At 40.9% G+C, this 22669-nt stretch overlaps 1 protein-coding gene across 1 annotated transcript in view; it reads right to left on the bottom strand.

Annotated features, from left to right (window-relative positions):
• The window catches only part of UROC1 (urocanate hydratase 1), a 37488-nt gene extending 15259 nt beyond the window's left edge, over positions 1-22229 (bottom strand). The window contains exons 1-13 of the mRNA XM_023935310.2: positions 22014-22229; positions 15325-15455; positions 12646-12739; positions 12157-12216; positions 9289-9417; positions 8537-8598; positions 7575-7641; positions 6858-7001; positions 2742-2830; positions 2196-2258; positions 1833-2012; positions 1232-1329; positions 911-983 (exon numbers count right to left, since the gene is read on the bottom strand). Of these exons, the coding sequence (XP_023791078.1) occupies positions 911-983; positions 1232-1329; positions 1833-2012; positions 2196-2258; positions 2742-2830; positions 6858-7001; positions 7575-7641; positions 8537-8598; positions 9289-9417; positions 12157-12216; positions 12646-12739; positions 15325-15455; positions 22014-22139 (1316 nt within the window). The 5' untranslated portion in view covers positions 22140-22229. The remainder of the gene's footprint in view (positions 1-910; positions 984-1231; positions 1330-1832; positions 2013-2195; positions 2259-2741; positions 2831-6857; positions 7002-7574; positions 7642-8536; positions 8599-9288; positions 9418-12156; positions 12217-12645; positions 12740-15324; positions 15456-22013) is intronic.
• Between the last annotated feature and the right edge of the window lie 440 nt (positions 22230-22669).

The following is a 22669-nucleotide window of genomic DNA, read 5'->3' as shown; positions in this document are numbered from 1 at the left end:
TGCTGTTTCATGCAGCCATCCATTGGTAGATGAAAGTATAGTCAGCCCAGAATTTCCACAGTCATGTTAGACAGTTCAATCAAGTGCATCATCAGATGAATTGCAGCTTTTCTTCAGTTTCATCAAATATACTCTCCCTGCTGCCTGGTCTTTGTGTCCTTAACCCAGGCTAACCCTGAGTGCATCTACACTGTCAGACAAGTGCAGGTTCTGACCGAGTGCCTGAGTCCAGACTCATTTGCTGTCCACATTGTTTGCATACAATAATGAGACACGCTTCACTTGAGGGCCGGAAGAAAAGATCTAATCTGGTTGGGGCCTTACTCCACGTTCAGGCTCTTATTCACATGGCATAGGCAAGCTAAGCATGAGTCAGAGGAAAAATGAGTTATAAATCCAGTCCCTCAACAGATCTCCTGAGCTCAGCTGTTTCTACAAGCAGCATGTACAGTGTGGGTGAGAGGCACAGCTGGTGACACAGGCAGAAGAGTGTCCTGTTTCCATCATACTTTTAATTTCAGGGCAGATATAAGGCTTGGATGACTTGGAATTGATCTCTACTGCTCTGAAGAGACAAGCTCTCAGCTTTTAGCACCTAGAAGTGAAATTGATTTTAGTCACACTGTGAGGCTGTGACTTGGCTCTTCTTGAGCAGAACTGCTTAAGGAAAATTTGTGCAAAGACAAAATGTAGCTATTCATGTAAAGGAGTGAAGAGTGCTGATTTGACAATGGCTGGCCTACACTAACTCTGGCATAACACTTGTGAGAGCAATTTTCCTGCTGCTCTTGCCTCCTTTTGATCACTTACAGTGCACTGTCAATCTGCATTAATTTCTGTAGTACTCTCCCTCTGAACAGAGGGAGTCACAAGGTACTTGACAGCATATTCCCAATTCTGCCCAACATACCCCATGATGTGCTGAACATAGGAAGGGTATCGAAATTCTGTTTTATTTCCTCCTTTTTTTGCAACATCAGCACCTATAAAAGAATTTTAATAGTCAGTCACTTGATGGAGGGAAACTATAAAATGCAAAACCAGGCTGCACAGAAGTTCCTATGAAGGTTGTACCTCAGCCAGACAGGGTTGGGGTTTCAAAGAACAAGAGAGAAAGAAGGATTAGAGATTAGAATTACAGTGGATAACCCTATCCTACTTGACATACACAGCTGGGAAGATGAATGCAGGATTGTCCTTGTTTCCACCTACAACTCCAGGATCTACTCACCAGCTCTCTGGGCTTCCAAGAGAAAAGCATTGCCATAATCCCAGAAAAACATGCCCTTGTCAGCTAGCTTGTTAATAGCAGCCACATGCCTCTTCAGACTGAAATAAAGAAGGAAACAGTAATTCTTGAGGTCGATGAAATATAAAAAAGAGTAATATCATTAACTAACCAAAGGCATGGGAGTAGGGGGAGACAGAGGGGATGAAAAGACCCCAGATAAATTCAGACATAAGACATCAACTGAGATGCTTTCAGTCTCTACAGCACCTGTTATCCCCAAATCTTGAAGTGATTTACAGTCATTGAGGAAACTTCACTAAATAGAAAAGAGGTGTCACATCTTTCAGCCAAGCTATGCAGCCAGCTCTGGAGATGGAAGCTGATAAGGAAAAGCAGCTTGCACAAAACTGCAAAACAGTTTAAGCAGTTCACAAAGCAAGCAGAGAAAAAACTGAAAAACAGAACATCACTGTTCTGGCCTCTACCTTGGCCCAGACTGCCCAATTTACCCTTTCCAGTAGGGGATCATATCCCAGAACTGCATGGCTTGAAGAGCAAACTGAGCTCAAAGGTGAGGGAGATGAATTGTCAAAACCTTTACCTCTCTTGCACCAGCGTCCGGAACTTCCCTGGGTTGGAGGAGAGGAGCTGTTTCCCCTCCTCAAAGCTGAGCTGTACTGGGTAGTACCCCCCATTGAATGGGTTGTGACAGGAGGTTTGGTCAGAGCCCAGGTCAACCAGCAGCTCTCCTGTTGTGTCCAGCTCGTGCACCAGCCTCTCCCTAGGGAGGACAGCAGATGGAACACAAGGGTTAAGATCCCCCTTCTGACAGCACTTTTTCATGAGCATCTAGAGTAATGTACTCAGCACTAAATTTAATGCCACTACCAAGTTTGGGAACTAATTCCACATTGGCCAAAAAGACAGAGCATTAATGTATTCATTATCCATTCATACTACTCACCACAGATCTACCACATTCCCATGGTAACCCAAACTGAGGGCAATTTTATTCTTTCTTGCTTCTCTAGAAAATAATAAAAAAGATTGGTTGAAGAAAATTCACCTCATTCTATCTTGAAATATGCAAATCACACACAGACTCAAACCCAGGAAAAAAAAAAAAAAAAAAAGAAAGAAAAGCCTGTATGTTGTTTTCAACACTTATCTCAGAAACAGATCTCTCAACATTCACATGATTGTTAATCACAGATTCCATGAAGCTTGAATGATGCTGCAAGTGTAACATTAGTTGTAATTGCTCTGTGCATATTCATGAAACTAAATGAAGACATGTTTAACATATACAAATGATGTGAAGCATTAGTGGTCACTAACAAAGACTGCTGCAGCTTGGGAAGTCAGACTCACATTCCAAAGCAGACCTGGAATAAGAAGAGGTGTCCCTCAATCCCTTCTGTAAGCAGACTACAATGGCACAGTGCAGAAAGATGTGAAGGGGGGGTTAGGAAGCAGAGATAAACTCACTGGGTTATGTTACAAGTCGTACCTGAGGCGAGCAATGCAATGGTCCAGGTTGTTGGAGATTTCCATCAGCCATCCCTGCTTGTGGCGTTTCACAAGTGCTGCTTCATCAACCTAAGAGAAATAGCAGAGATCTTAAAACTCCTCTTTCCCCCATGCAGTCATTTTTACCTAGAGTTTTTCAATTACCCTGCAGGAAAAAGCAACAAAAAGCAAAGGTAATAGCCCTACTATTACTTGAATTATCCATATACATGGCAAAGATATAGATAATACATATATACAACTATTGTTCAAATGCTTATTTTATACCTCGTATTTTTTTAAATTTTCTGTTCTTTTTTACTCCAGGTTCAAAGCAAGAAATACTTTTTTTGATACATCACTTCCCAAAATACTTAATGAATCAAAATTTATCATTGAAATTGGATAACAGGTAGTGCATTTCTGAAAATTTCAAATTTTCCTATTGTTTATTTTCATTATTATGTTAAAAGGCAAAAATGTTTCCAATTTGTTTTTCAAATCTGGCTATTTTTGGTGAAAATAATACTTTTTAATAGTTAAGAAAATGTTTTTGTTTTTGTTGATCAGCCCAGAGATAAATTTCTGCAATGCTGCCCAAGATGAAGGTAGGGTTTGCTGAATAAAATTAACCTTCACTTTTGTTCTTGGGCTTCTGGTTGAAAAGCTCAACCAAATATGGAAAGAAAAGAGAAAAGCATTTTCCTGTCCCAGCTGCCTAATGCCACTGAAAAATAGCACAGAGGAAAACAAAACTATGTCTTTAATTCCCCCTTGCCTGAATTTTGAAGCTCCAAACAAGCTCAATCCCAAATCTGTACTGTCTTCTGGGCTCAGCTTCTGTGTGTGCCAGTGTGTGCATGCCTAAGAGACAGCTGCATAAAAATATAAATGGATGGACCAGCAATGGAGGCTTTGGCACAGATTCCATATTAATGGTCCAATGTACAAGCTTGTACATCATTAATATGCTTATAATGAGCTATCAGTGGCATAAGGCAAGTGGCAAAATTAATTTAAACCAATATTCTGTGGTAGCAACAGATTTAAATCCCCCACAGTGATGTGTCTTCATGAGAAGACATAACCTGAGTATCTTCTGGTATTTCATTAAAGCATTTTTTACTTCCTTATAATCTTTCCCCATCATTTTAATTCTTTCTCATTAAGAAATTATTTATATGTAAATTAAATAATTTCTGTATTCAGGGGTTTCTTGAACACCAGGAAACCTTTTCTTTCCTAATTATTCTTAGCATGGAACACCATCCATCATTTTCCCCATCAATAATGAAGACTATCTTTCCCAAACCCCAAATTATAATAATAAGTGTCACTGCCAATGGAATTATTCAATAAAGTCAGGTGCCATGGGGGACAGCTTCTTCTGAGATATTTAAATCAGCCCAGGAGGAAAAATATTAAGTGGTCTCTATGAATTACAGGAATTGGGTTAATTTAAATCCCCACATAACACAGATCAGGTCTTTTTAAATGTTACCACATCCTACATATTTTAATTTAGTTTCCTCTGACATTCCCAGTCTTTCACAGACTTGCTGGCTCAAGAAGACTAGCTTCCTTTGAACCACACTTTCAAAAATATGTTCATTTTTGGATCAGCATCTCAGTAGTTTAAAAACTGCATAAAGATGAGCTAATGTTGCCTCCAGTGTAACCCCAGAGAGCCCAGGGCAGTTCAGAGGAGATATCTGGCCCTCCACACAATTATTTCATAAAATCACAATCAGCTTCCTGTCAAACAGGAGAGGTAAAATACTTGCAGCACTAATCCCTTCTGTTGGAGCTTCAGAAGCCCTGGCTGACAAAATGATCTCTTGCACAATTCAGTGTCATTTGCATAAATAGTTGCTTAAATAAATAATTTGTACATATATATAGCTATCCACATGTGCTCCTGAGACTCATTTCCGACAAGGATCATCTCACAGGAGATAAAAACCAGGCGATATTCAGTCTCCTGAACAAAATCATCTGCAGCCATGGAGATGAAAAGGACAAAGGATGGCTGTCAGTGGCATTCACTGAAATCTTTCTTTTGTATGCCAGTGTTTGAAAGACCATGATGACAGAAGTTTGAATAAAGATAATTCATTCATTAATTATTTATTCAATAGTAAATTGAATAAATTTATTTCATCTGCAGGGAGTACCTGCTGAGATCTCAAATACATGCAAAACCCACATGCTAACAAAAGCACCTTTGCTCCATTGTTGTAAAGCTGACAAAGCTCAAGCCTTCCATGAGAGACCTGAGGTAGCCAGAACAGCCAGGTTTACTGGCCCTGACATGGGCAGTCTGACTCATTGTGTTTTGCAGTTTAATTGTAACTAAAATAAGTCAGATTGTGATATTCTTACTCTTTCCACTGCAGTGAGACGTGCCCACAGTGTAGGATTTCCAGCTAACTGTCTATAAATGACCTCAGCTGAGAAGGCCAAGCTCCCACTGCAGTCAGCTCTGACTGGAAGCTTAGTTCTCAAAAATCCCTTTTTCTGTGGAGAAATAAGAGCCCATCACATGCAGATACTCAGAAGAGCTCAATGCATTTTGGTCAGTCCTGGATCTGCTCATCCAAGAATGTTTCTCCAATGTATTGAAATCAAAGCCAGCCACGAGGAAAGACATGCATGGAAAAGTTTAATGTTTCTAAGCAGTCAATATCACTAAATGTGAGGTGAGGGCCCTAAGTGCAGCAGGGTCCCCAGGCAGGTGCAAAAGAGAGCCACTCTATTCCAAAAACCCAGCCTTTTCAAGCCATTAGCTGATTATCAGTTACTTTTAAACCATAACAAACCATAATTCAATCACCAATTCACCACAATGTGAACATGCAGTGGTTATATAATATATATTTTTTCTTTTTATATAAGAAAAACTTGTTTTTCTAGCCCTAATTCAGCTGAACCTCTTTTCCATAGCCCTTTTCTTACTTAGCCAGAGTAACAGGCCTGAGCCATGATTTTACAAGGTCTCTCTTCTGTACAGCCTCACTTACCAGTAACAACTAAACATCATCACTACGTTTTCACAGAACTTCAGAGCAACAACCTCTTCTAAAAGTTGTTGGAGTGCTTGTGCAATCCCTCCTTCCATCTGCTTGCTAGAACAGAATCCTATGGTCAGCATGAGAGCTGAGAAGGGGGGTATTGGGAGAACTTTTTATGTGAAAATGTCTCTCACTCAAAACGTGCAGGCATATGTACTTTACCAAATGATGATATTTGCATTCTCCATTATATGATACTTTAGGCTATCTGTGGATCCAGTGGATCCTATCATCCACAATTCTAACTGTGTGGGCATTAGCATCCTTCCAATCACAAATCATTATTAGATTCTCTTTGTTTATGGGAAGAAATAACTAGGATATTTTAGCATATTAGGGACAGAGAAATTTTCCACAAGATGAAAGACTCTCTACAAAGATATACTGTGGGAGAGTTTTGGGAACAGGGAAAATGATACTACAGAACTTATTCACCACAAGAATTTTCTCTGAGCAGAGTTTACCTTCATTACCTAAAAACTGGGATTCTCAGAAGTGCTTCTGATTAACCTCAGATCTCAACAAAGTCCCATGGACTTCAAGGAACCACAACATCAAGCAGCTTCATTAGTACCAATCTTGTTAAGTGAACCATGCCAACATTTTTAATGGGTACTTCCTATCATGTCTAATAAGGGTGCTGGGGGCTTTAATCAAAATTAAATAACACAACACCTTCTTAACACAGACTAATTTTATAGGCATAAGAGAATGTGGTTCTCATGGGAACTGCCTGTGGAGGTTACACTTTTTCATACATGAAATGAGGGTAGTTCAAACAGAGGGAATAGCTCATCTGACAGCATCATTCTGCATCATTTCTGAAGCAATTATAAGTCCATATCTTTGCAGTCTGATCCAATGAATAAAGAATGGAATAGCAGTGAAAAATGCCCAGCAATGGAAAAGAGGAGACACATATTATAAAATAGTATCTTTTCTGAGTTTGGTTTGTCAGTGTCACTTCAGGAACCCGGCAGATGAGCAGAATGAGGGCTGTGACTCAGCACAAGGAGAGAAGACAGAAGGACAGCAGCACTGCTCACCTCTGCAATGATCCCCACACAGCCAGCAATGACTGCAGCCTTTGCCTGAGCCCCGCTCATCCCTCCAAGGCCAGAAGTGACAAACACCTTCCCGGACAGCTCCTCGGCCTTCAGGTAGCGCCGGCCCGCGTTCAGCACCGTGAGCTGCGCACAACAAACACTGCTGTCACCAGGAGACATTTCCACTGCAGTCCTGAGAGATCTTCTGTCCCTTTAGCAAACAGACTTTGAAACTCTGGGGTCATCAGCACCATGAAGCACTCTAATCCTTTAAGAAGGAAATGTGTTAACAAAATGATGTTGTGAAGCCATCTGTCCTCATTATGCTTATTTCTCTCATCATGAAATAGAATAATCAGTGGTTCCCAACATGCTGCTCTTGAGGCATAGAGATTTAAGGGTGGCTGAAAAGGACAGCTTTGGAAAACAACCAAGGAAATGTTTTTATATAGCACATTTGGTCAATTCATACTTCACATATTGTAGCTAAGTATGAGCTCAGATTGAGACCTTGATTGCAAATCCCTTCAAGTCTGTGCTATGGACAAGACATATCTAAGTGAAAAGACATTAATTTTTTATGGAGCAGGCAATGAGAATTTCTTTAGTAGCCAGAAGTTCCTCTCACAGCAGTCCAACCCCCTCCCACAGACAGCCTCTCTATGGGAGAAAGCCTCCTCCAGCAGGTGCTGGCAGGGAGCTTTCCCAGGTCCTTACCACAGTCCCATGGACTATTCCCTGAGGCCCAATGTAGCAGTAGCTCCCTGCAGTCATCTGACCATACCTGGGGACAGCAAGGAACACGGTGAGACCACACATTGCTCAGGCTGGAGTGGCACTTGCTCTTGTCTTGTGTTTCCAGTACAACAAAAAACCCTCTGGGCTTCTATTTGTCGTTAAAGGTCTGCTGTTATCAAATTCTCAGCTTGGAGTTTTATCATGAGCAATGCACCAGCATCTTTTTGGAAGAGTGTTTAGCTCATTAAATTGAGCTCAAAAATACATGGATCAAAATCTGAGTGTAAAATGGTCTTGGCATTTAGCACAGTGACAAAAGGATTCCCTTTTTAGACCTCACTGGAATCTCTGAGGGTTTCAGTGGCACTCGTGCCTCTCAGACACATGGCCACTCTGGAAGCTTTTAGCCCAGAACGACTGACCACATTTATACTGAATTCCCAGAGAAGTGGGATAGCTCTTTGGCTGTTTTAATTTATTCTCTCCTCACAAAAGGATGATAGTCTTGTGCTCATCAACAGTAGAAGAGTATGTAAAAATCATTTTAAAAGGAACACTTTCTACTTCAAAGTTTCTCTTAGCATGAAAGAATGTTTTATGACTTGTTTTTTCCATAGACTGCAAAACAACCACTGAAAATTAGAACTAGCAAATGCTTTAAGTGGTTTGTGATTAAGGCTTTAGGCTATTTTTCAGCCAAGCCTCACACATAATATTAGTTCCTAACAGACCTCAATTACATCCTTGTATATGTGGCTGAACATAACTCAAACTCTGAAGTAATTCCATTTAAGTGTTCATTAATGCTTTGCAGCATCAGTGCTTCATGCAGCACAGTTGAAATCCATCTGCATTAGAAATTTTAACCAGTCACTGCTTGATGTCTGAATTTTATTTTAGTTAAGTATTTGATATATTTTAATAGTGAGCTATCTTCTTACATTGTTACACCCAAAGCAAACATCTTCTCATATTCATCTCTGGAGGAATAGTTGGGAATAACCTAAGAAAACAACCAAAATAAAATCCACATAAGCAAATTAGAGATTTACGCAGGTCTTTTAAAACAGCCTAAATTTCTTTAACTATTTCTGTAACTATTGCTTATGCAGAAAAACAGCAGAAACAGGAGAAGTAATCCAGGTGTTTTATTTCACGTTTTCTAGTATTAGAAACAAAGATGTCCAGTCTCCCTGGCACTGTGACTGCCACACAAGTTTTAAGGAGAGCACTTCCCCAGCCACAAAACTAACCTGCAGGGGAATGGATACTGAATGGCTCAGCAGACTGGCAGTGAACCAGTGTTTCCACTTGTCCACCTTGTCTTCCAAGAAAAGCAGTCCAGATGTCTGAGGCTCTGATTGATCATGAAGCATGTTTGCTTACTGAGGGCTTTTAAATCTTCTAGGCTGAGCCTAGCTGAACTGTTTGGGGCAAGGAAGTGTCTCAGACTCAGTCAGAACAGAGGTTTTCTAATAAGGAGAGAGTTGTTTCCTCCATCACTGCAGATCAGCACACATGAGGTGACAGCAGCTGTGCTGGAAAAAATGCTGCAAAATTTGGACCCCAGATTCTCCTGTGTGTTGCAGTAAATTCACCCAGTATAAATAATATTTTAACATATATTGACTTAGCCAACACTTGAAAATGAAACAGAATAGGAAGAAAAAGAAAACAAGATGCTAATACCTACCATGCCATTGGTGATGATTAAACGAGGAGCGTGCTGGTGGCTGGGGAAGAGCCCCAGGGGATGCCCACTGTACATCACCAGGGTTTGCTCTTCTGTCATCTCTGACAAATAGTGCATCACCAACCAGAACTGAAAAGCAAGCAAGAGAGGGACTTTGTCTGCTTCTTACCATTACTGGTTTTTGTGAAGGTGCTAATTTTGGAGAGTGAAGGCAGCTGTAGAGATAACAGGGTGCATTCACATATGGAATAACAGAACTCAACACATCCTTGCTTTCAAAGTCCTTTAAGGGATATCACTCTTCAGGAAACACAAGTCCTCAACTAACAAAAGTATGAATAAGTTCCAGAATAATTTTTCCAGTACAAACCCCAGATATCCTTCACTTTAAAAGCCATTCTAATTTTATCTTGAGATTAACCACTTGTATTTGGCACTTTTCTGGCAATTCTTCCAAAGCCAAACAGCATAATTTTCCTTATAGAAGTGATTAAATAGTCATGCTTATTTTTGATCCTAATCTAAAATTCAGCATCTTCTAATGCAATAAATGGTTTTTACAATGTGTGCTTTAAAATGAAATAGCTTTTCTTCTCAAGGGAAAAAAATCAGCTTTCATTGTGGACACAGAAAAAATCCTTGATGCACCCTGGAGTACACAAATATACTTCAGCTTTGTCTGCATAATTCAATATTTACTCTTGATTAATGCCAAAATGTACACTTTGACCATCAAAACTGACTTTAAATTTAACTTTAATCCATCATTGTCTATGACAAAGCCCATTAAGCTCCACAGGACTTCTTGTATGTGTTAACTAGGCCTGTGAGAAACTGCCCCGTGTAATACTGGAATTCAACCATTGTTTGAAACTAGAGTTTGTGTAGGGACAAAAACAAAACTTTGAGGGGAAAAATACCCCCAGAATTGTAGATCAAAGAGGCAGCAGTATCAGTGACAAATAAACACAGGCACTTAAGCTCTGAGGTTGTGGCTTTGATCTGAATTAAAACAGTACAGGTTTGATGCCAGTCCCTTCTAACACAGCCAATTCCCCAGGCTGCAAGTTCAGCTGAAGAGGAAAAAGTTAGTCAAGTTACTGTCTTGCTTTTTACAATTGGGTTTATGAAAAATGTTAAATAATTGAATTCATGTCATAGGACACAACAGGCAACTAGCTGAACTCTCAAATCCCCAGCAGTCTGGGAAAAGTATCCTGATAAAACTAGAAGCTGTAAGATAAATAGGTCTTTTGGAATTGAAAGGCATAACTAGCAAGAGGGAAGGGAAAAGCCTTTCCTAGTTAGTTGGTTTTTGGTTTTTTTTAAATGCTGTTTTCAAGCTACAAACAGAATAAAATGTTCTGTGGTAACTGAATCATTCATGTGATTGCTACTCTAAGTAAACAAAAATAAAAAGGTTTTGTTTGCTCTGCTGTGAAACAACTGCAAGTCATAGGACTGGCTTGGATGAGAACAAGAGAAAATATTTCTGACTTTGGCAGCACTTCCACCTCACCTTGTAGCCCAGCATCTGCCTAAGAATTGTCAGACCAATAAAAGCCACTATATAAACTGCTAGCCCTGCTCACCACAGAAATGCTGTAACACTCATAGATAACAGGCAATAGTTAATGGGCATTTATTAATTAATGCACAGAATAAAGAAATGGTAATTGCCATTTACCTCTCGTTGAGAAGACAGGACAATTTTGCCTCAAAATCTGCCTAAGGCTTCCATTTAACTTCTAGATTAAGTTTACCAGATTATGAAGCTGAAACATGGATTTTCTTTTAATCACAAATGAGAAATCCCAAACTGGGAAGAAATCCCAGTTCACTCAGTCCCATGCTGCAGTGAGGAATCCATTCCTCTCCCTTAACTGGGAACTTCATTCACATTATTTTTGCTTGGGCTCTTTAATAAGCAAGAGGCCAGATTCAGATAAAGCCACAGCAAGGTGCATGTGTGATTCTTTATGACAGAAGCTGGCTCCTTACATCAGCTTTTGCTAATTCCAGCTACAGTCAGACATCAAGATTTCCCCAGCCTTCAGGTGTGATGCTGCTCTCCAGGGGGATGTAGCTTCCTGCCTGTGCTGATTCTATCCTGCACTGCAAACAGAATTCTAAATATGTTGCTGATTCCAAAGATCTCCTGAAAGTGTTTCCCATGTGCATTTTTCAGCACTTAGAATAAAGTGAATATATTTATTGATTTTTTTTAATATATATATATAAAAGAACAGAGATTATGCAAACACAATTTAAAACATTCTCAGATTTTAGAGAGGCTTTTAACCAGTTACCACTGTTCTTAGAAGATAAAGTCTAATGTCCATAGTAAAGTGCAGCATGAACTGGCCAGCTAACACGAATATTAACAGCTAATCTGATTTACTTGGAAAAAGACTCAGAATTGCACATTCTTCAATCAAAGCCTTTTTTTATTCCACTACTTGTGAAAAGTGTTGCGGAAGTACCACAAACAAATAGAGGATACACTTTTTTGTTTCCTAGATGTAGACTCTAAAATTATCTGTGCTAAATATGGAGGCACATATGTAGGCATCAGAGAAAGACAAAGAACTGGCCTTTTATCACCCTACACAGCTTGGTGTGTTTATGGTATCGTGTTTAGTATTTCTGTCGGGCTATCTGTGCTCTCCTTACTAAATAAAACTCTCTCCATCTACACAGTTCATAACTGAGCATTCCCCTATCCAAACAGGATACAAAACAAGGTTGTTCTGGAGTATTTTAAGGCAGCAACTGCCAAGAATTATCCCAAACTACCTAAGCAGAATGTTCATGGGGGAGGGTGAAACAGGCTCTGTGAAGCAAATTGCAAACCCAACAATGTCCTACCTGTGCCCAGTTGCTGAAGACCTGCCCATTTCCTCCATAAGTGACGAGCTCCTGAGGAAACTAAAAAAGGCAATTCAACATTAAGCTTTTCTCAAACCTTTTACTGTACCTCTGAGCTATTTTTGCCATCTCAGTAATAATTTTTTCTAGTGTTTACTGCATCAAAATTCTTGAAATCAGAAATTAATATGGTAAAAGTGGTAAGTTAAGAACAAAAATTTGTTTTTCAAAATTTAGTGTAATTCTGTTACTGTAACATTGTCACTAGGATAAGCTTCCAAAAGCACCATCAGCATCAGCACAAATTTTTCAACATAAACTGTAGAAGCAATGTACCAAGAGCTGAGCTCTGTCTCAGGCAGCGACCTAGCTCCTGTATATAGTGCCTGTATGTCTAAATTTTTCAGTATTTATGTAAGAACACATACAGGAAGAATTTTGCCAATTTGCTGCTGCTTATGAATCCAGATTCTTTTTACTATACCTTACCTGAGCCACAGAGGGATCCAGATTATTCATGATCATCAGCATGATGGCAGCAGCTGATTTGGTCTTGCAAGGGTATTCTCCTATGGGGTACGCTCTGAAAGGGTAGGCACAAAAATTTAGAAGTGTTTCAGCTTATGAAGGCAGCCAGAACAACACACCCCACTGGAATATCTCTGCATGCCAAGGATACTCAAACTTTTCTGAATTACAGGCTTTTATTCAGGGGAGAAGAGTAAAGAGAAAAAAGCACAGATCCAAAGTTATATATGTACCTTAACAGGCAAATCAGGTTTTAACTATTATCAGAACAAAGCAAAACCAAGGAATTGCATTCAGCTTATCACTTGCTGAATTATTTGATCACAATTGATAAATATGGTGGCCAAGAATGCTCACTGCTTTTTAACTGCAGGGTTTTTTTCCAGGGGTGGTGGAAGTGGCCTCTGCAGCAGTTTCCAGGCCAAGCAGCCAAGTCCTGCAATGCCAAGGGAAGCAGCATCCCTGGAAGCTGCTCTCAGGCTCATCCATCCTTCTTACTTAAGATTGTATCTAAGAAAGAAAAAATTCTGCTTGAGTTCAGACTACAAGAAACTCTCAAAAACTGAACTAGTTCTGAGAAATATGTGCCTTTTTGTGTGGGTGGGGATGAACTTCATCCACTAGCCGAGAGGTGAGGTATGAGAAACACTGGCAAAGTTATCCCAGGTCAGGTTGCCTGGCACCAATGTCCTTAATGCCACCTGCTGCCATCATTGTTATCTTCTCCTCCACCATCTGTCTCTGTATCAAATTGTTCTAAAACTTCTGCTTGGGATTTATACTGTAGCTGTTTAGGTCAGAGATGGTTCCTTCACCGTGTCTGCACAGGTTTTAGTACAATTGTGCTGGGTCCTCCAAGGTATGACACCTAAAGGAAGTAGTACCACTGACCAAGAGCTTTACTCCTTCCCTTTCTGTGGGCAACACCACCATTACTAATGCTGAAAATTCTTAAAGAGGGATGGGATCTCTTAGCATGGTTTCTAAATTATCATCCCTTTATTGGACCACAGATCTTCAGTGGCTGGACACTTGCTTTGTGCAGGAGAAGTTACACTGAAAAGGTCTGGCTAAAGAGTGATAATGACAAAAAAATATAAATTGGACATCCACTGTCCAGATCATGAGCCAAGATCTGGAATGCATATTCCACAGATTCAGCAAATGGGCTCCTCCCATGATCCCATGCACTTTATCTTGGCTTTTTACATCAGGATACTAAAACAAATGCCTTGTAGTCATTGCCAAACTAGGAGGGAAAGCCTTTGAGTTTTTCCACAATGCTTTTTTTATTAGGGATTTCTGCTGTTCTAGAACTGATAAAAGAGCGTTTCGGTGGAATGATACCAATTCATAATGAGGAGATATTTACACATAATTTTGCTCTGAACATAAGAAACCAAACATCCAGTATCAGGTGAGTGCTCTGGCATAGGAACATGACTTCAATGGAGCAATGGCCCCTGGGACACAAAAACCAAAAATCAAATACTTTCAGACTACAGAGATCAAAAGGAATTCTCTCATTATGAGACTGCAATAATCTATTAGAAAATGATCAGTGAAATGGTCACAAAATAAAAATTACTTGAAGCTATCAAAGAATCATTGATGCCAGTGATGGAAACAAGCTGCTGGACTGACTCATCCAAGCCTACTTGGAAGGGGTCATCATCTGTAGTTTAGTACAGGGTCCTCTGAAGTCCAGCTCTGCAAAATCTTTCAGATAGTCTTCCACTTGTCCACTCTTTAGCTGCATTCTGCAAGATCTGTCCCCAGGCTAATATGAACAGCATAGAAACATGGTTGCCTGTGGAAATCAGAGTGCTTCCTACTGCTTTATTCAGATTTCTGTATGGATATTAACCAGGCCCCTGCTGTTGCAAAAAGGAATCAGTCAGTCTAAAAAAAGCATCTAGCCCCTGGCAGCCCTCCCTAAATCTGTTCTGCTTCACAAGCATTAGCCCCAGCAGCCCTAGAATGAAGTGATGGTCCAAGACCAACAGGCACAGCTTGTTACACACCAGGGTCACATAAAGGCTCCAATGGAAAAAAATGGGAAAACTGCCTTACTTTTGAAGCCCAGAAAGTTTCCTCTGCTGTGAGAGCACAGATTACCCAGCCAGCCACTCACCTGGTCTTACTTCTTGGTTCAGTTGGGGCTTGACTTGCAGCAGCTCAGAACTACTGCAAGTTTTCTGCCAAGTTGTCATTGGAGGTCTCTGAGGAATGGCTGGCCCCTGGAAGCTGAGCCCTGCCATGGGGCAGAGCATTTGGGATCCCTGTGTGTGTCAAAGCTGGCATTGTCACACACTCAGCCTGGCTCAGTCCTTTCCCTGTGTTACTGAGCTTCCCAGCAGTGAGACTGCCCATACCCTCCACAGCCTGTCCAGAAGGGAGCACACTGCTTCCCTCCCAGTCCCATGGAACTTCCCAAAGCATGCAGAAGTGCTCCCTAGAAAGGAAATCACTGCAATACACAGAACGCCCAAATTAACAGATGCTGAACTTCGTTAACATGACAGCTTCTACAAGAGATAAGTTAGGAGGCAGCAATGCCACTCTTTAAAGGTCAGTTCCACAGGTGAAAGCTGGCAAGCAAATGCCAGCTGAATACAATGTGAACCGTCCAGTCCTCACCTCATCTCAATATCTGGGCAGAATCTGTACATATAGATGTGGCCATACAGCCTGAGTTCTTCAGCAAATTCCAGCACCAGCTTCTTTTGGATTTCAGGTGGGAAATAGCGCAAGGCATTGCGCAGAGCCAGCTGCCAAAAAACACACACAAAAAAATAAACAAGAGAGAAAAAAACAAGCTACAAGAGAAATGGAGGTGAGTGGGTGGCCCTGAACTTTAACCAGACTCAGCTGAAAGCCTGTCTAAGCTGTTGCAAGGACAGTGCAATGCAAAAGGCCAAGCTCACGCCAGGGAAGATTCATCCCTGCTTCCCTGTTGAAGTGTTTTATCTACTTTATCTTTCCTTGTAGGTTCAGTTGGGGTAAACATGTAACCATCCTCTTCCCACCTGCCTCCCCAATTCTGCATGGAGAGACCTTGGAGATTTGGCAAGTAGTGCTCAATCTTATCAATATCAGACATGGACAAATTCTCTTTAGCAGTGCTGGGAGGCACTGAACTATCAAGGAAACATTGTTCAGAAATCCTTAAAGCTAAGTCCCAAAACTCCAAGACACTGAAGATCCTCCTGTACTTTCTGTTCAAAAAGGGAACTTAGCCCAAAGTTATGTGACATACCCCCAGATGAAGATGTTTGTGGGCTAAGTTTTATTGCAGATTCACTACATTTAGCATCCTAATGTATTGCAGAGGGTGTTGGGTTACATTATTTTATTGATGTTACATGTATCTCTTCCAAATTAGCCGAAGTGATTACTAGGCTCTCAGCTAAATTCTGCAGATGATACTACGTGGCTTTCACTCCCTATTGCCTTCAAAGACATTAGCCATGGTTTGCAAAGTACAATATGTCCTTTTGGATGAAAGAATCCATAAATAAATCACTATCTTTAGTAACAGCCTGTTAAGGCATGTCTCTGTATTCTGTGTTTCATTTGATTAAAACCATAATGAGAACAAAGATTTTGTCATCTTTAAATAGCCAGTTTCATGCAAAGATCTTATAAGTCCCCTGACAAGTGGCAACACCATCCAAAAGACTTTTAGATGAAAAGATTCATATATCATATGGAATTTCATATCTTCCTTTGGCTGATTTTTAATGGCGGAGGAAGGGATAGAAAGGGATCAAGTTTACTTCTGAATCAGATTTTGAGAGGGCTGAGTAGAGAGTTTGTGACACCTGCCATGGGCAGTTCAGTTGTGGAATCATGTGCCTCCTGGGGGGGATGAAGGGTGGGCTGTAGTGCAGACACCCAGAGCAAAGGCATCTAGAAACATCCAGTGTAATTATCATCTCCAGCCACCCTGGTAAGCAGTGCTGAGAATCTCCACAAAACCCTCAGCTCAGCAACAAAACTCCTCATTCCACCTGTCCATGGTCTGGCTGTGATGGCTGGAGCTCTCCAGCAGCTTCGTCTGAGCACGCTGCTTCACATCCCCTAGAGCTCACTAAAGGAACAATAAGTCTAAAATGCCTCATTCTGAGAGAGGTTTGTCTTGGCACACTTGCTCCTGAGCAGGCATACAGCTTCAAGATCAGTGAGTCTGTGATGATTTACACCACCTGAGGATCAGACCAGCACAAGCCTACAAATTAGAATTGCCATTCCACACAGAGGATGACAAGGGGGAAAGCTTATTTACCCGATGAGAAAATGCAAATTCCATCTTCTAATACCATTTCACTCTTCTCCAGTTAGATAAGCAGTCATTTTCCAAGGGCACCTTACTAATAAACACAAAAGTACCACCTATATCCACACAATGACAGAATACACAGGGATTTCCAAAGTCATTCTCAGAGGTAAGCAGATAAATATGAGAAATTTCTAAAGCAAAAATAAAATCACCTGCACCCCTAAAACCAAAAAGACCAAGAGGCAAACACTGGTTTATTGGCTGTCTTTGAGAACTACAGAGAACTATAAGGCTTCCTTTGTGGCAAGGATCACTCAGAGTCTTTCATCAATATATTTGTATTAAAATGAAACTGATAGGCAAATAATTTCCCTCACCATTTAATTCAAGCAAGAAAAATCTGTTTTGACTTTCAAGTAAATTCAGTTAGACTGAGCCTCTATCCTATTAATGCTGCACATTATCAGAAGCCTGAATTTTGATGATGCAAACATTAATGAAACATGAAGTCGAATGTTACATGAAATGTGGGAAAGGCACCTTACACAGACAGTAGAGATTTTATAAAAGAGGATTAAGACCATGGCTTGTTTAGCTGAATGGAATAATGGTGATATTTGATTGCTGTCTCACTGCAGGATAAATGTCAAAGCAGGAAAAAGCTTCAGGGAAATGCTGAAAAAGGAATAAATAGCTGTGAATTACCTGTAAAAATGTAGTCTTGAAAGTAAAAGGATTTAAATGTAAGAGATGGTGACACAATCTTTCAAGAAAAGAGCCAGGGTGCTCAAAATTACTTAGAGGAAGCCTGGCTGCTTTATGAAAGGGCAATGGCCATGTGCATTGGGAAAAATTTTACATATTCATTATTGAGTCATAAACTTCATAACCTGAGAAAGACACTCAAGGAGCAAATTCAAATAGGCTGATCATTATGCTTTTGTGAGAAGACAGTATATTTCATTAAAGTACCATAAAAAACATTATCCTAGCCTTTTAGGATTGATTTACCTCTGACACATTGTATTCTGATTTTTTTTTTGTATTTGATATATACTATTTCTCTCTTTTCATGACTTCCATTTACAAAAGCTTAAATTGCACTTTCTCAGTACCTTTGAAAAAGCCATTCCAGAATTCACTGCTGTCTTAAAAATATTATTTGTGGTTATAAACCTGAGTTTCATAGGCTGTTTTAAAAAATTATCTACTCTGAATTTGCTGAGTTACTGATTTAATTCAACTCTACACAATGTAAGCAAATGAAAAGTCTTCCTCTTAAATCTGCCAGCTGGATCTAACATTTGGCTCTTGTGCTTAAGGTGTAATCACAATTAGGGTGTCTTTTTTTTTAATATTTCCTAGAATTTTTATATTGTAACAGGAATCTATTTCTATTTAATCAAGATTTAGACCTCTCAAGGTTAAAAATAAATCAAGAGAGCCCATGAAATCAAATCAATCAGCTGTAAATGACTTTGCCCCGGGATTCTCTTGAGAAATCAAGTAAACCAGCCTCTTTGTTAATTGGTGTTTGTTAAGAGCCAGAAGGAAGCCTCTTCAGAAGGAAAGTAATTCATTTCCATTTTCTGAAATGGATCATCAGGACTTCCAATTTAAGACCCTTGAAACACTCAGGCAGTAAGGGTTGCAGTCTCCCTGTTTTCTGAGGGAAAGGGAAGCACAAGGAGAGGAAGTGACTGGTTTAACTCTACAATTTCATTCTTAGCTCTGCCCTTTCTCCATTGGAGATGGTGCTTCCCTCCCCCTTGTCATCCTCTGCCTGATGACATCCAGACCCAGGATCTTTGGTGGCACTTCTCTGGGCAGAAAACAAGACTGTTTCATTTATTACTCTGCCTGATATGTCCCAGTTTCAGTCAGCTCAGATGGGAAGTAAACATGGAGATTTCTTACTGGCCATTGCAGTAAATGGGTTATGAGCTGTGAAAGTGTAAGCAAGTTCTTTATCATCCAGATGTCCCAAAACAGGAGCTAATATGTCAGCCTTCCCAAAGCACATATGAACTTGTTAAAGTAACCTGATTTCTGGGTGTGCAAAGAAATCATAAAGGTCAAACATTCCATTTCTTTACCAGAAGGCTGAAGAACAGCTACAGGTGCTGAATGAGTTTTCAGGCTCTGGTTTTCAGCTCTTCATCCTAAGATGTCCCCAGGCAGGAGGTCCCAGCTGCTCCCTAAGGAACAGCGAGCCCAGCAGAGCCAGGTCAGGCACCTCACCTGGCAGACCCCAGCCTTGTGCTACCTGAGCAGGGCAGCCCAGGGGTGGCAGCCAGGTTCCACCAGGAGTCCTGCTCAGCAGGCAAGACCAGGCTGACCTGCAGCTCCAGGACCAAGCTGGAAGTGCAAGTCAGGACCAGGTCTGGTGATGGCTCCCATGGAGAGATGGAGCACAGGAATGGTCAGGGAGGTTCAGAGTGGAATGTCAGCCCACAAGTAGGAGAGCAGACCCATGAGGTCCATGGCTGCGTACAGGGACACCCTGAACAGGACCAAAGGCATCACCAACATAGCTGAGATTGAAACCCCAGGCCTGAATGGAGCCCCTAAGCCTGCAGGCAGAGGGTGTGGGAGGAGACCTCAGGAGAGGCTCATCAGTGCCCATTACTGCCCTCAGGGCCCCTCCAGAAACACAGGACACTGCAATCAGGGGAGAGAGGACCCTGCTGGGTAGCAGCAGAACTGTGACATGACTTGGCTCTAAGATCCATAAGGGAATTGCTGTCTGGATAAAGCAATACCATTTTTTCCTGATCCTGAGCAAGACAGAGAAGTGCCCATTATTTCCAAGCTGCTCCAGCTTTATTGGAATGTCAGTGAGTACAGAGTATGCAACACCCTTGTTCTGCAAAGCTCACACCACACCTAGATCTTAAGAGTAGTGTCTTTGAGGCATATTTACACTAGGATACAGATGCTGAGGAACAGAAAGCTGGGGTTTCCTGAGCTGTGGAGGGAGGGAAAGAGAGAGGATGTGGCTGTTTCAGGCCTCAGGCAAAGAATGCTAAAGGAAGAGAATTCAGGAAACATATAATCAGAATCAGTTCTGAGATATGGCTCAATTTATCTAAGGAGATTAAAGTTGGTATGATAGGAAGAGTTAGATACTTCTTCAGCAAGTCCCAACACACACAGTTCTTTATAAATCTCACTTACAGGACTTCTATTATAACCACAAAAGGACACTCAAAAAAATAAAACATTGGCAGTGGTCAGGTTTATTATTGTAACAAGAACTAAAACTGGAATGAAGGCAATACAAAAAGAGGGACAAATCCAGAGGAAATCAGGAGAGCATTATTAACTTCACTTCTGTCAAAGCTTCCTCTGAATATTTCAATTAGAAAGTGTACATGAAGCCATACATAAAGACAAGTCTTATGATATGCTCAGCATTACACACTGTCAACATCTGGAAGCCTGTCTCAAGACTTAAAAAAAACTTATAGACAGACAATCTTTCATCTACATGCTTTTCTAAGCATGGGGCACTTCTTAAAAAAAGAGATTTGACCTTCCAGATATGAAACAAATGCTAGCTGAGCCTCTAATTCCCTTAAGAGTTTAAGGTGGAGGACTGACCATAAAGTAAATCATAAAGGAAGCCTTAAAATCTCTAATAGTTTAATGAAATATACTCAGCTAACATGACTTTTTTATCACATGCAGCAGGTGAAATGGAGAGATGAGAGATGGATGTTACATAGTCAGCTGGGGCAGAAAATCAATCTGCTGCTTCAAACCTTAAAGGAGGCAGGAAACTATTCCTGTTTCTTTATAGGGAGCGAAGACCTTGTCATTACCTTCCCCTCCACAGGTTAGAGAGCAAGGTTTGGCATCCTCTCAAGAGACACCATCTCCTCTCCTGAAACATGGACTCCTTCCTGCTATAACAGACTTCTGGGGAAAAGTGATTTAGGAACAGTAAAGAACAAAACAGAGATGATTGGCAAGGTTCTGACATGCAGTGAAACTCACTCCCCACTCCTTTATCTTCACAGCCATCACCTCAGCCCTTCTCCACACTTAGTAACCACATTTCCATGGGTCTGAGCTGTCCCAGGCACAGACAGGATGCCTCAGCCATGAATGCTCCTGACATTGAAGTAAATTCTCTTTGGATATCTCACAGCTGTTCCTCTCTCTACCCTTTGACTAGACTCTCCTCTGTTTGTAGAAGTGACTTTAAAAGAATTTGACTGCTGATGCCAGGGGAACTCCCACGAAGGCAAGGAAGTTGTGTGCAAGCTGTTATTGGGGAAGGAACTTCTGTGTTCTGACCAGAACGTCTCAGTATAAGTGATGTTACATGTGATGAAGCACAGACTTCCAAACTAAGGAACCCACCTTATCCTCTCCCACACAAATTCCTAAGGATCTCCACCCATTGGCCATTATTTTTGTCTGCTGCTGATTTTTTTAGTCTTGAACATGAAGTGATGCAACTATTACTTTGGTGTGTACGAAGACTATTTAAACAAAAAGAGACAGGAAAATAATTATGCAACTAAAGACAAATAATTAACTCCCTACAAACTCACTAAATTGCATGCCCAGACTACTGGCTAAAATAAGTAATCTTTGGATTTTTTAGGCAAATATAGAGATGTATAGCTGCTACCACGATGCTGATTCATGACCTTTGATGTTTATTTTATTGGAGGGGTTAGCTTTCACTCCCATACATATGCAATGGTTTTGCAACAGCATTCTGAATTTCACCTCTGAGAAACAATGCTGGATTGATGGCATTGAAATCTAATGCTTCTTGTTTGGCCATTAGAAGTCATGGAAGGTGTTGTGCAGAAAATCTTCCTCAACCCCATTATTCTGGAGGAGGAAGAAAGGAAGCAAACAGAAGAGCTCCCAGTCCTTTGTCCCATTACAGAGTGAATTACAACACCAAGGAAATACATTTGTCACAAAGTTAGCTTCCCATTCAGAAAAGAATTTGAGGCAATCAGGTTTGCTGCCCCAGGCTGCCTTTATCTGAAAAGAAATGAGGCCCTGTGAAACCCCATGTTACCTTTTTCTCCTGAGCAGTGAGATTGGGTGTTCTGACAGGTGCATGGGGTATTCCTTTTCTCCGACCTTTGTTTTCAGGCAGAGGGTTTAGAGGAAGACCACGACAGATTTCCTTCAGGCTGGTCATAGCTGCTGAGGAAATAGGAGGAGGAAAGGCAAGGCAAAGAGGAGAGGAAGGGTTCAGGAAAGCAAGATGCTGCACGATTCAAATGCACCTCCACTCCAGGGTGATCTCCAAGAGGACAGACTGTCCTCTGGCTTTTGCAAGCAGGGCTGTCAGGCAGAGAGGGCAGGTGGTACAGGTGACACACCTCCCTGCTCTGTGCCATGCCATTGGCTCTTCCCTCCTCCCCCAAAATGAATGATTCACAGTTTGGGCGATTTTTCTTTGGGTACTTTGTCAACTGGTGCTAAGTCAATAGAGAAAATTCAGTCACCTTCCAAATAACCTGATCCCCCCACCAATGTCCAAGTAAGAGTCTTGGTCTGGAGCAGGAATATTGACTGAGACATCAAGAATTGTATATTTGTGTTATTATAGTTTAGGAACTAATGAAAGTTAGGGATTATTCACATCACTGTTCATACACAGTGCTCAGTTAAGGCAGGCATTCTCTGTTTGACACCCCTTGGTATGGGCAGTTCCTCAGATCTCAT

This window comes from Cyanistes caeruleus, chromosome 11 (genome assembly GCF_971803275.1).
Source record: "Cyanistes caeruleus chromosome 11, bCyaCae1.hap1.1, whole genome shotgun sequence".
Lineage (NCBI taxonomy): Eukaryota > Metazoa > Chordata > Aves > Passeriformes > Paridae > Cyanistes > Cyanistes caeruleus.
This window is presented reverse-complemented; position numbering and strand designations above follow the sequence as displayed.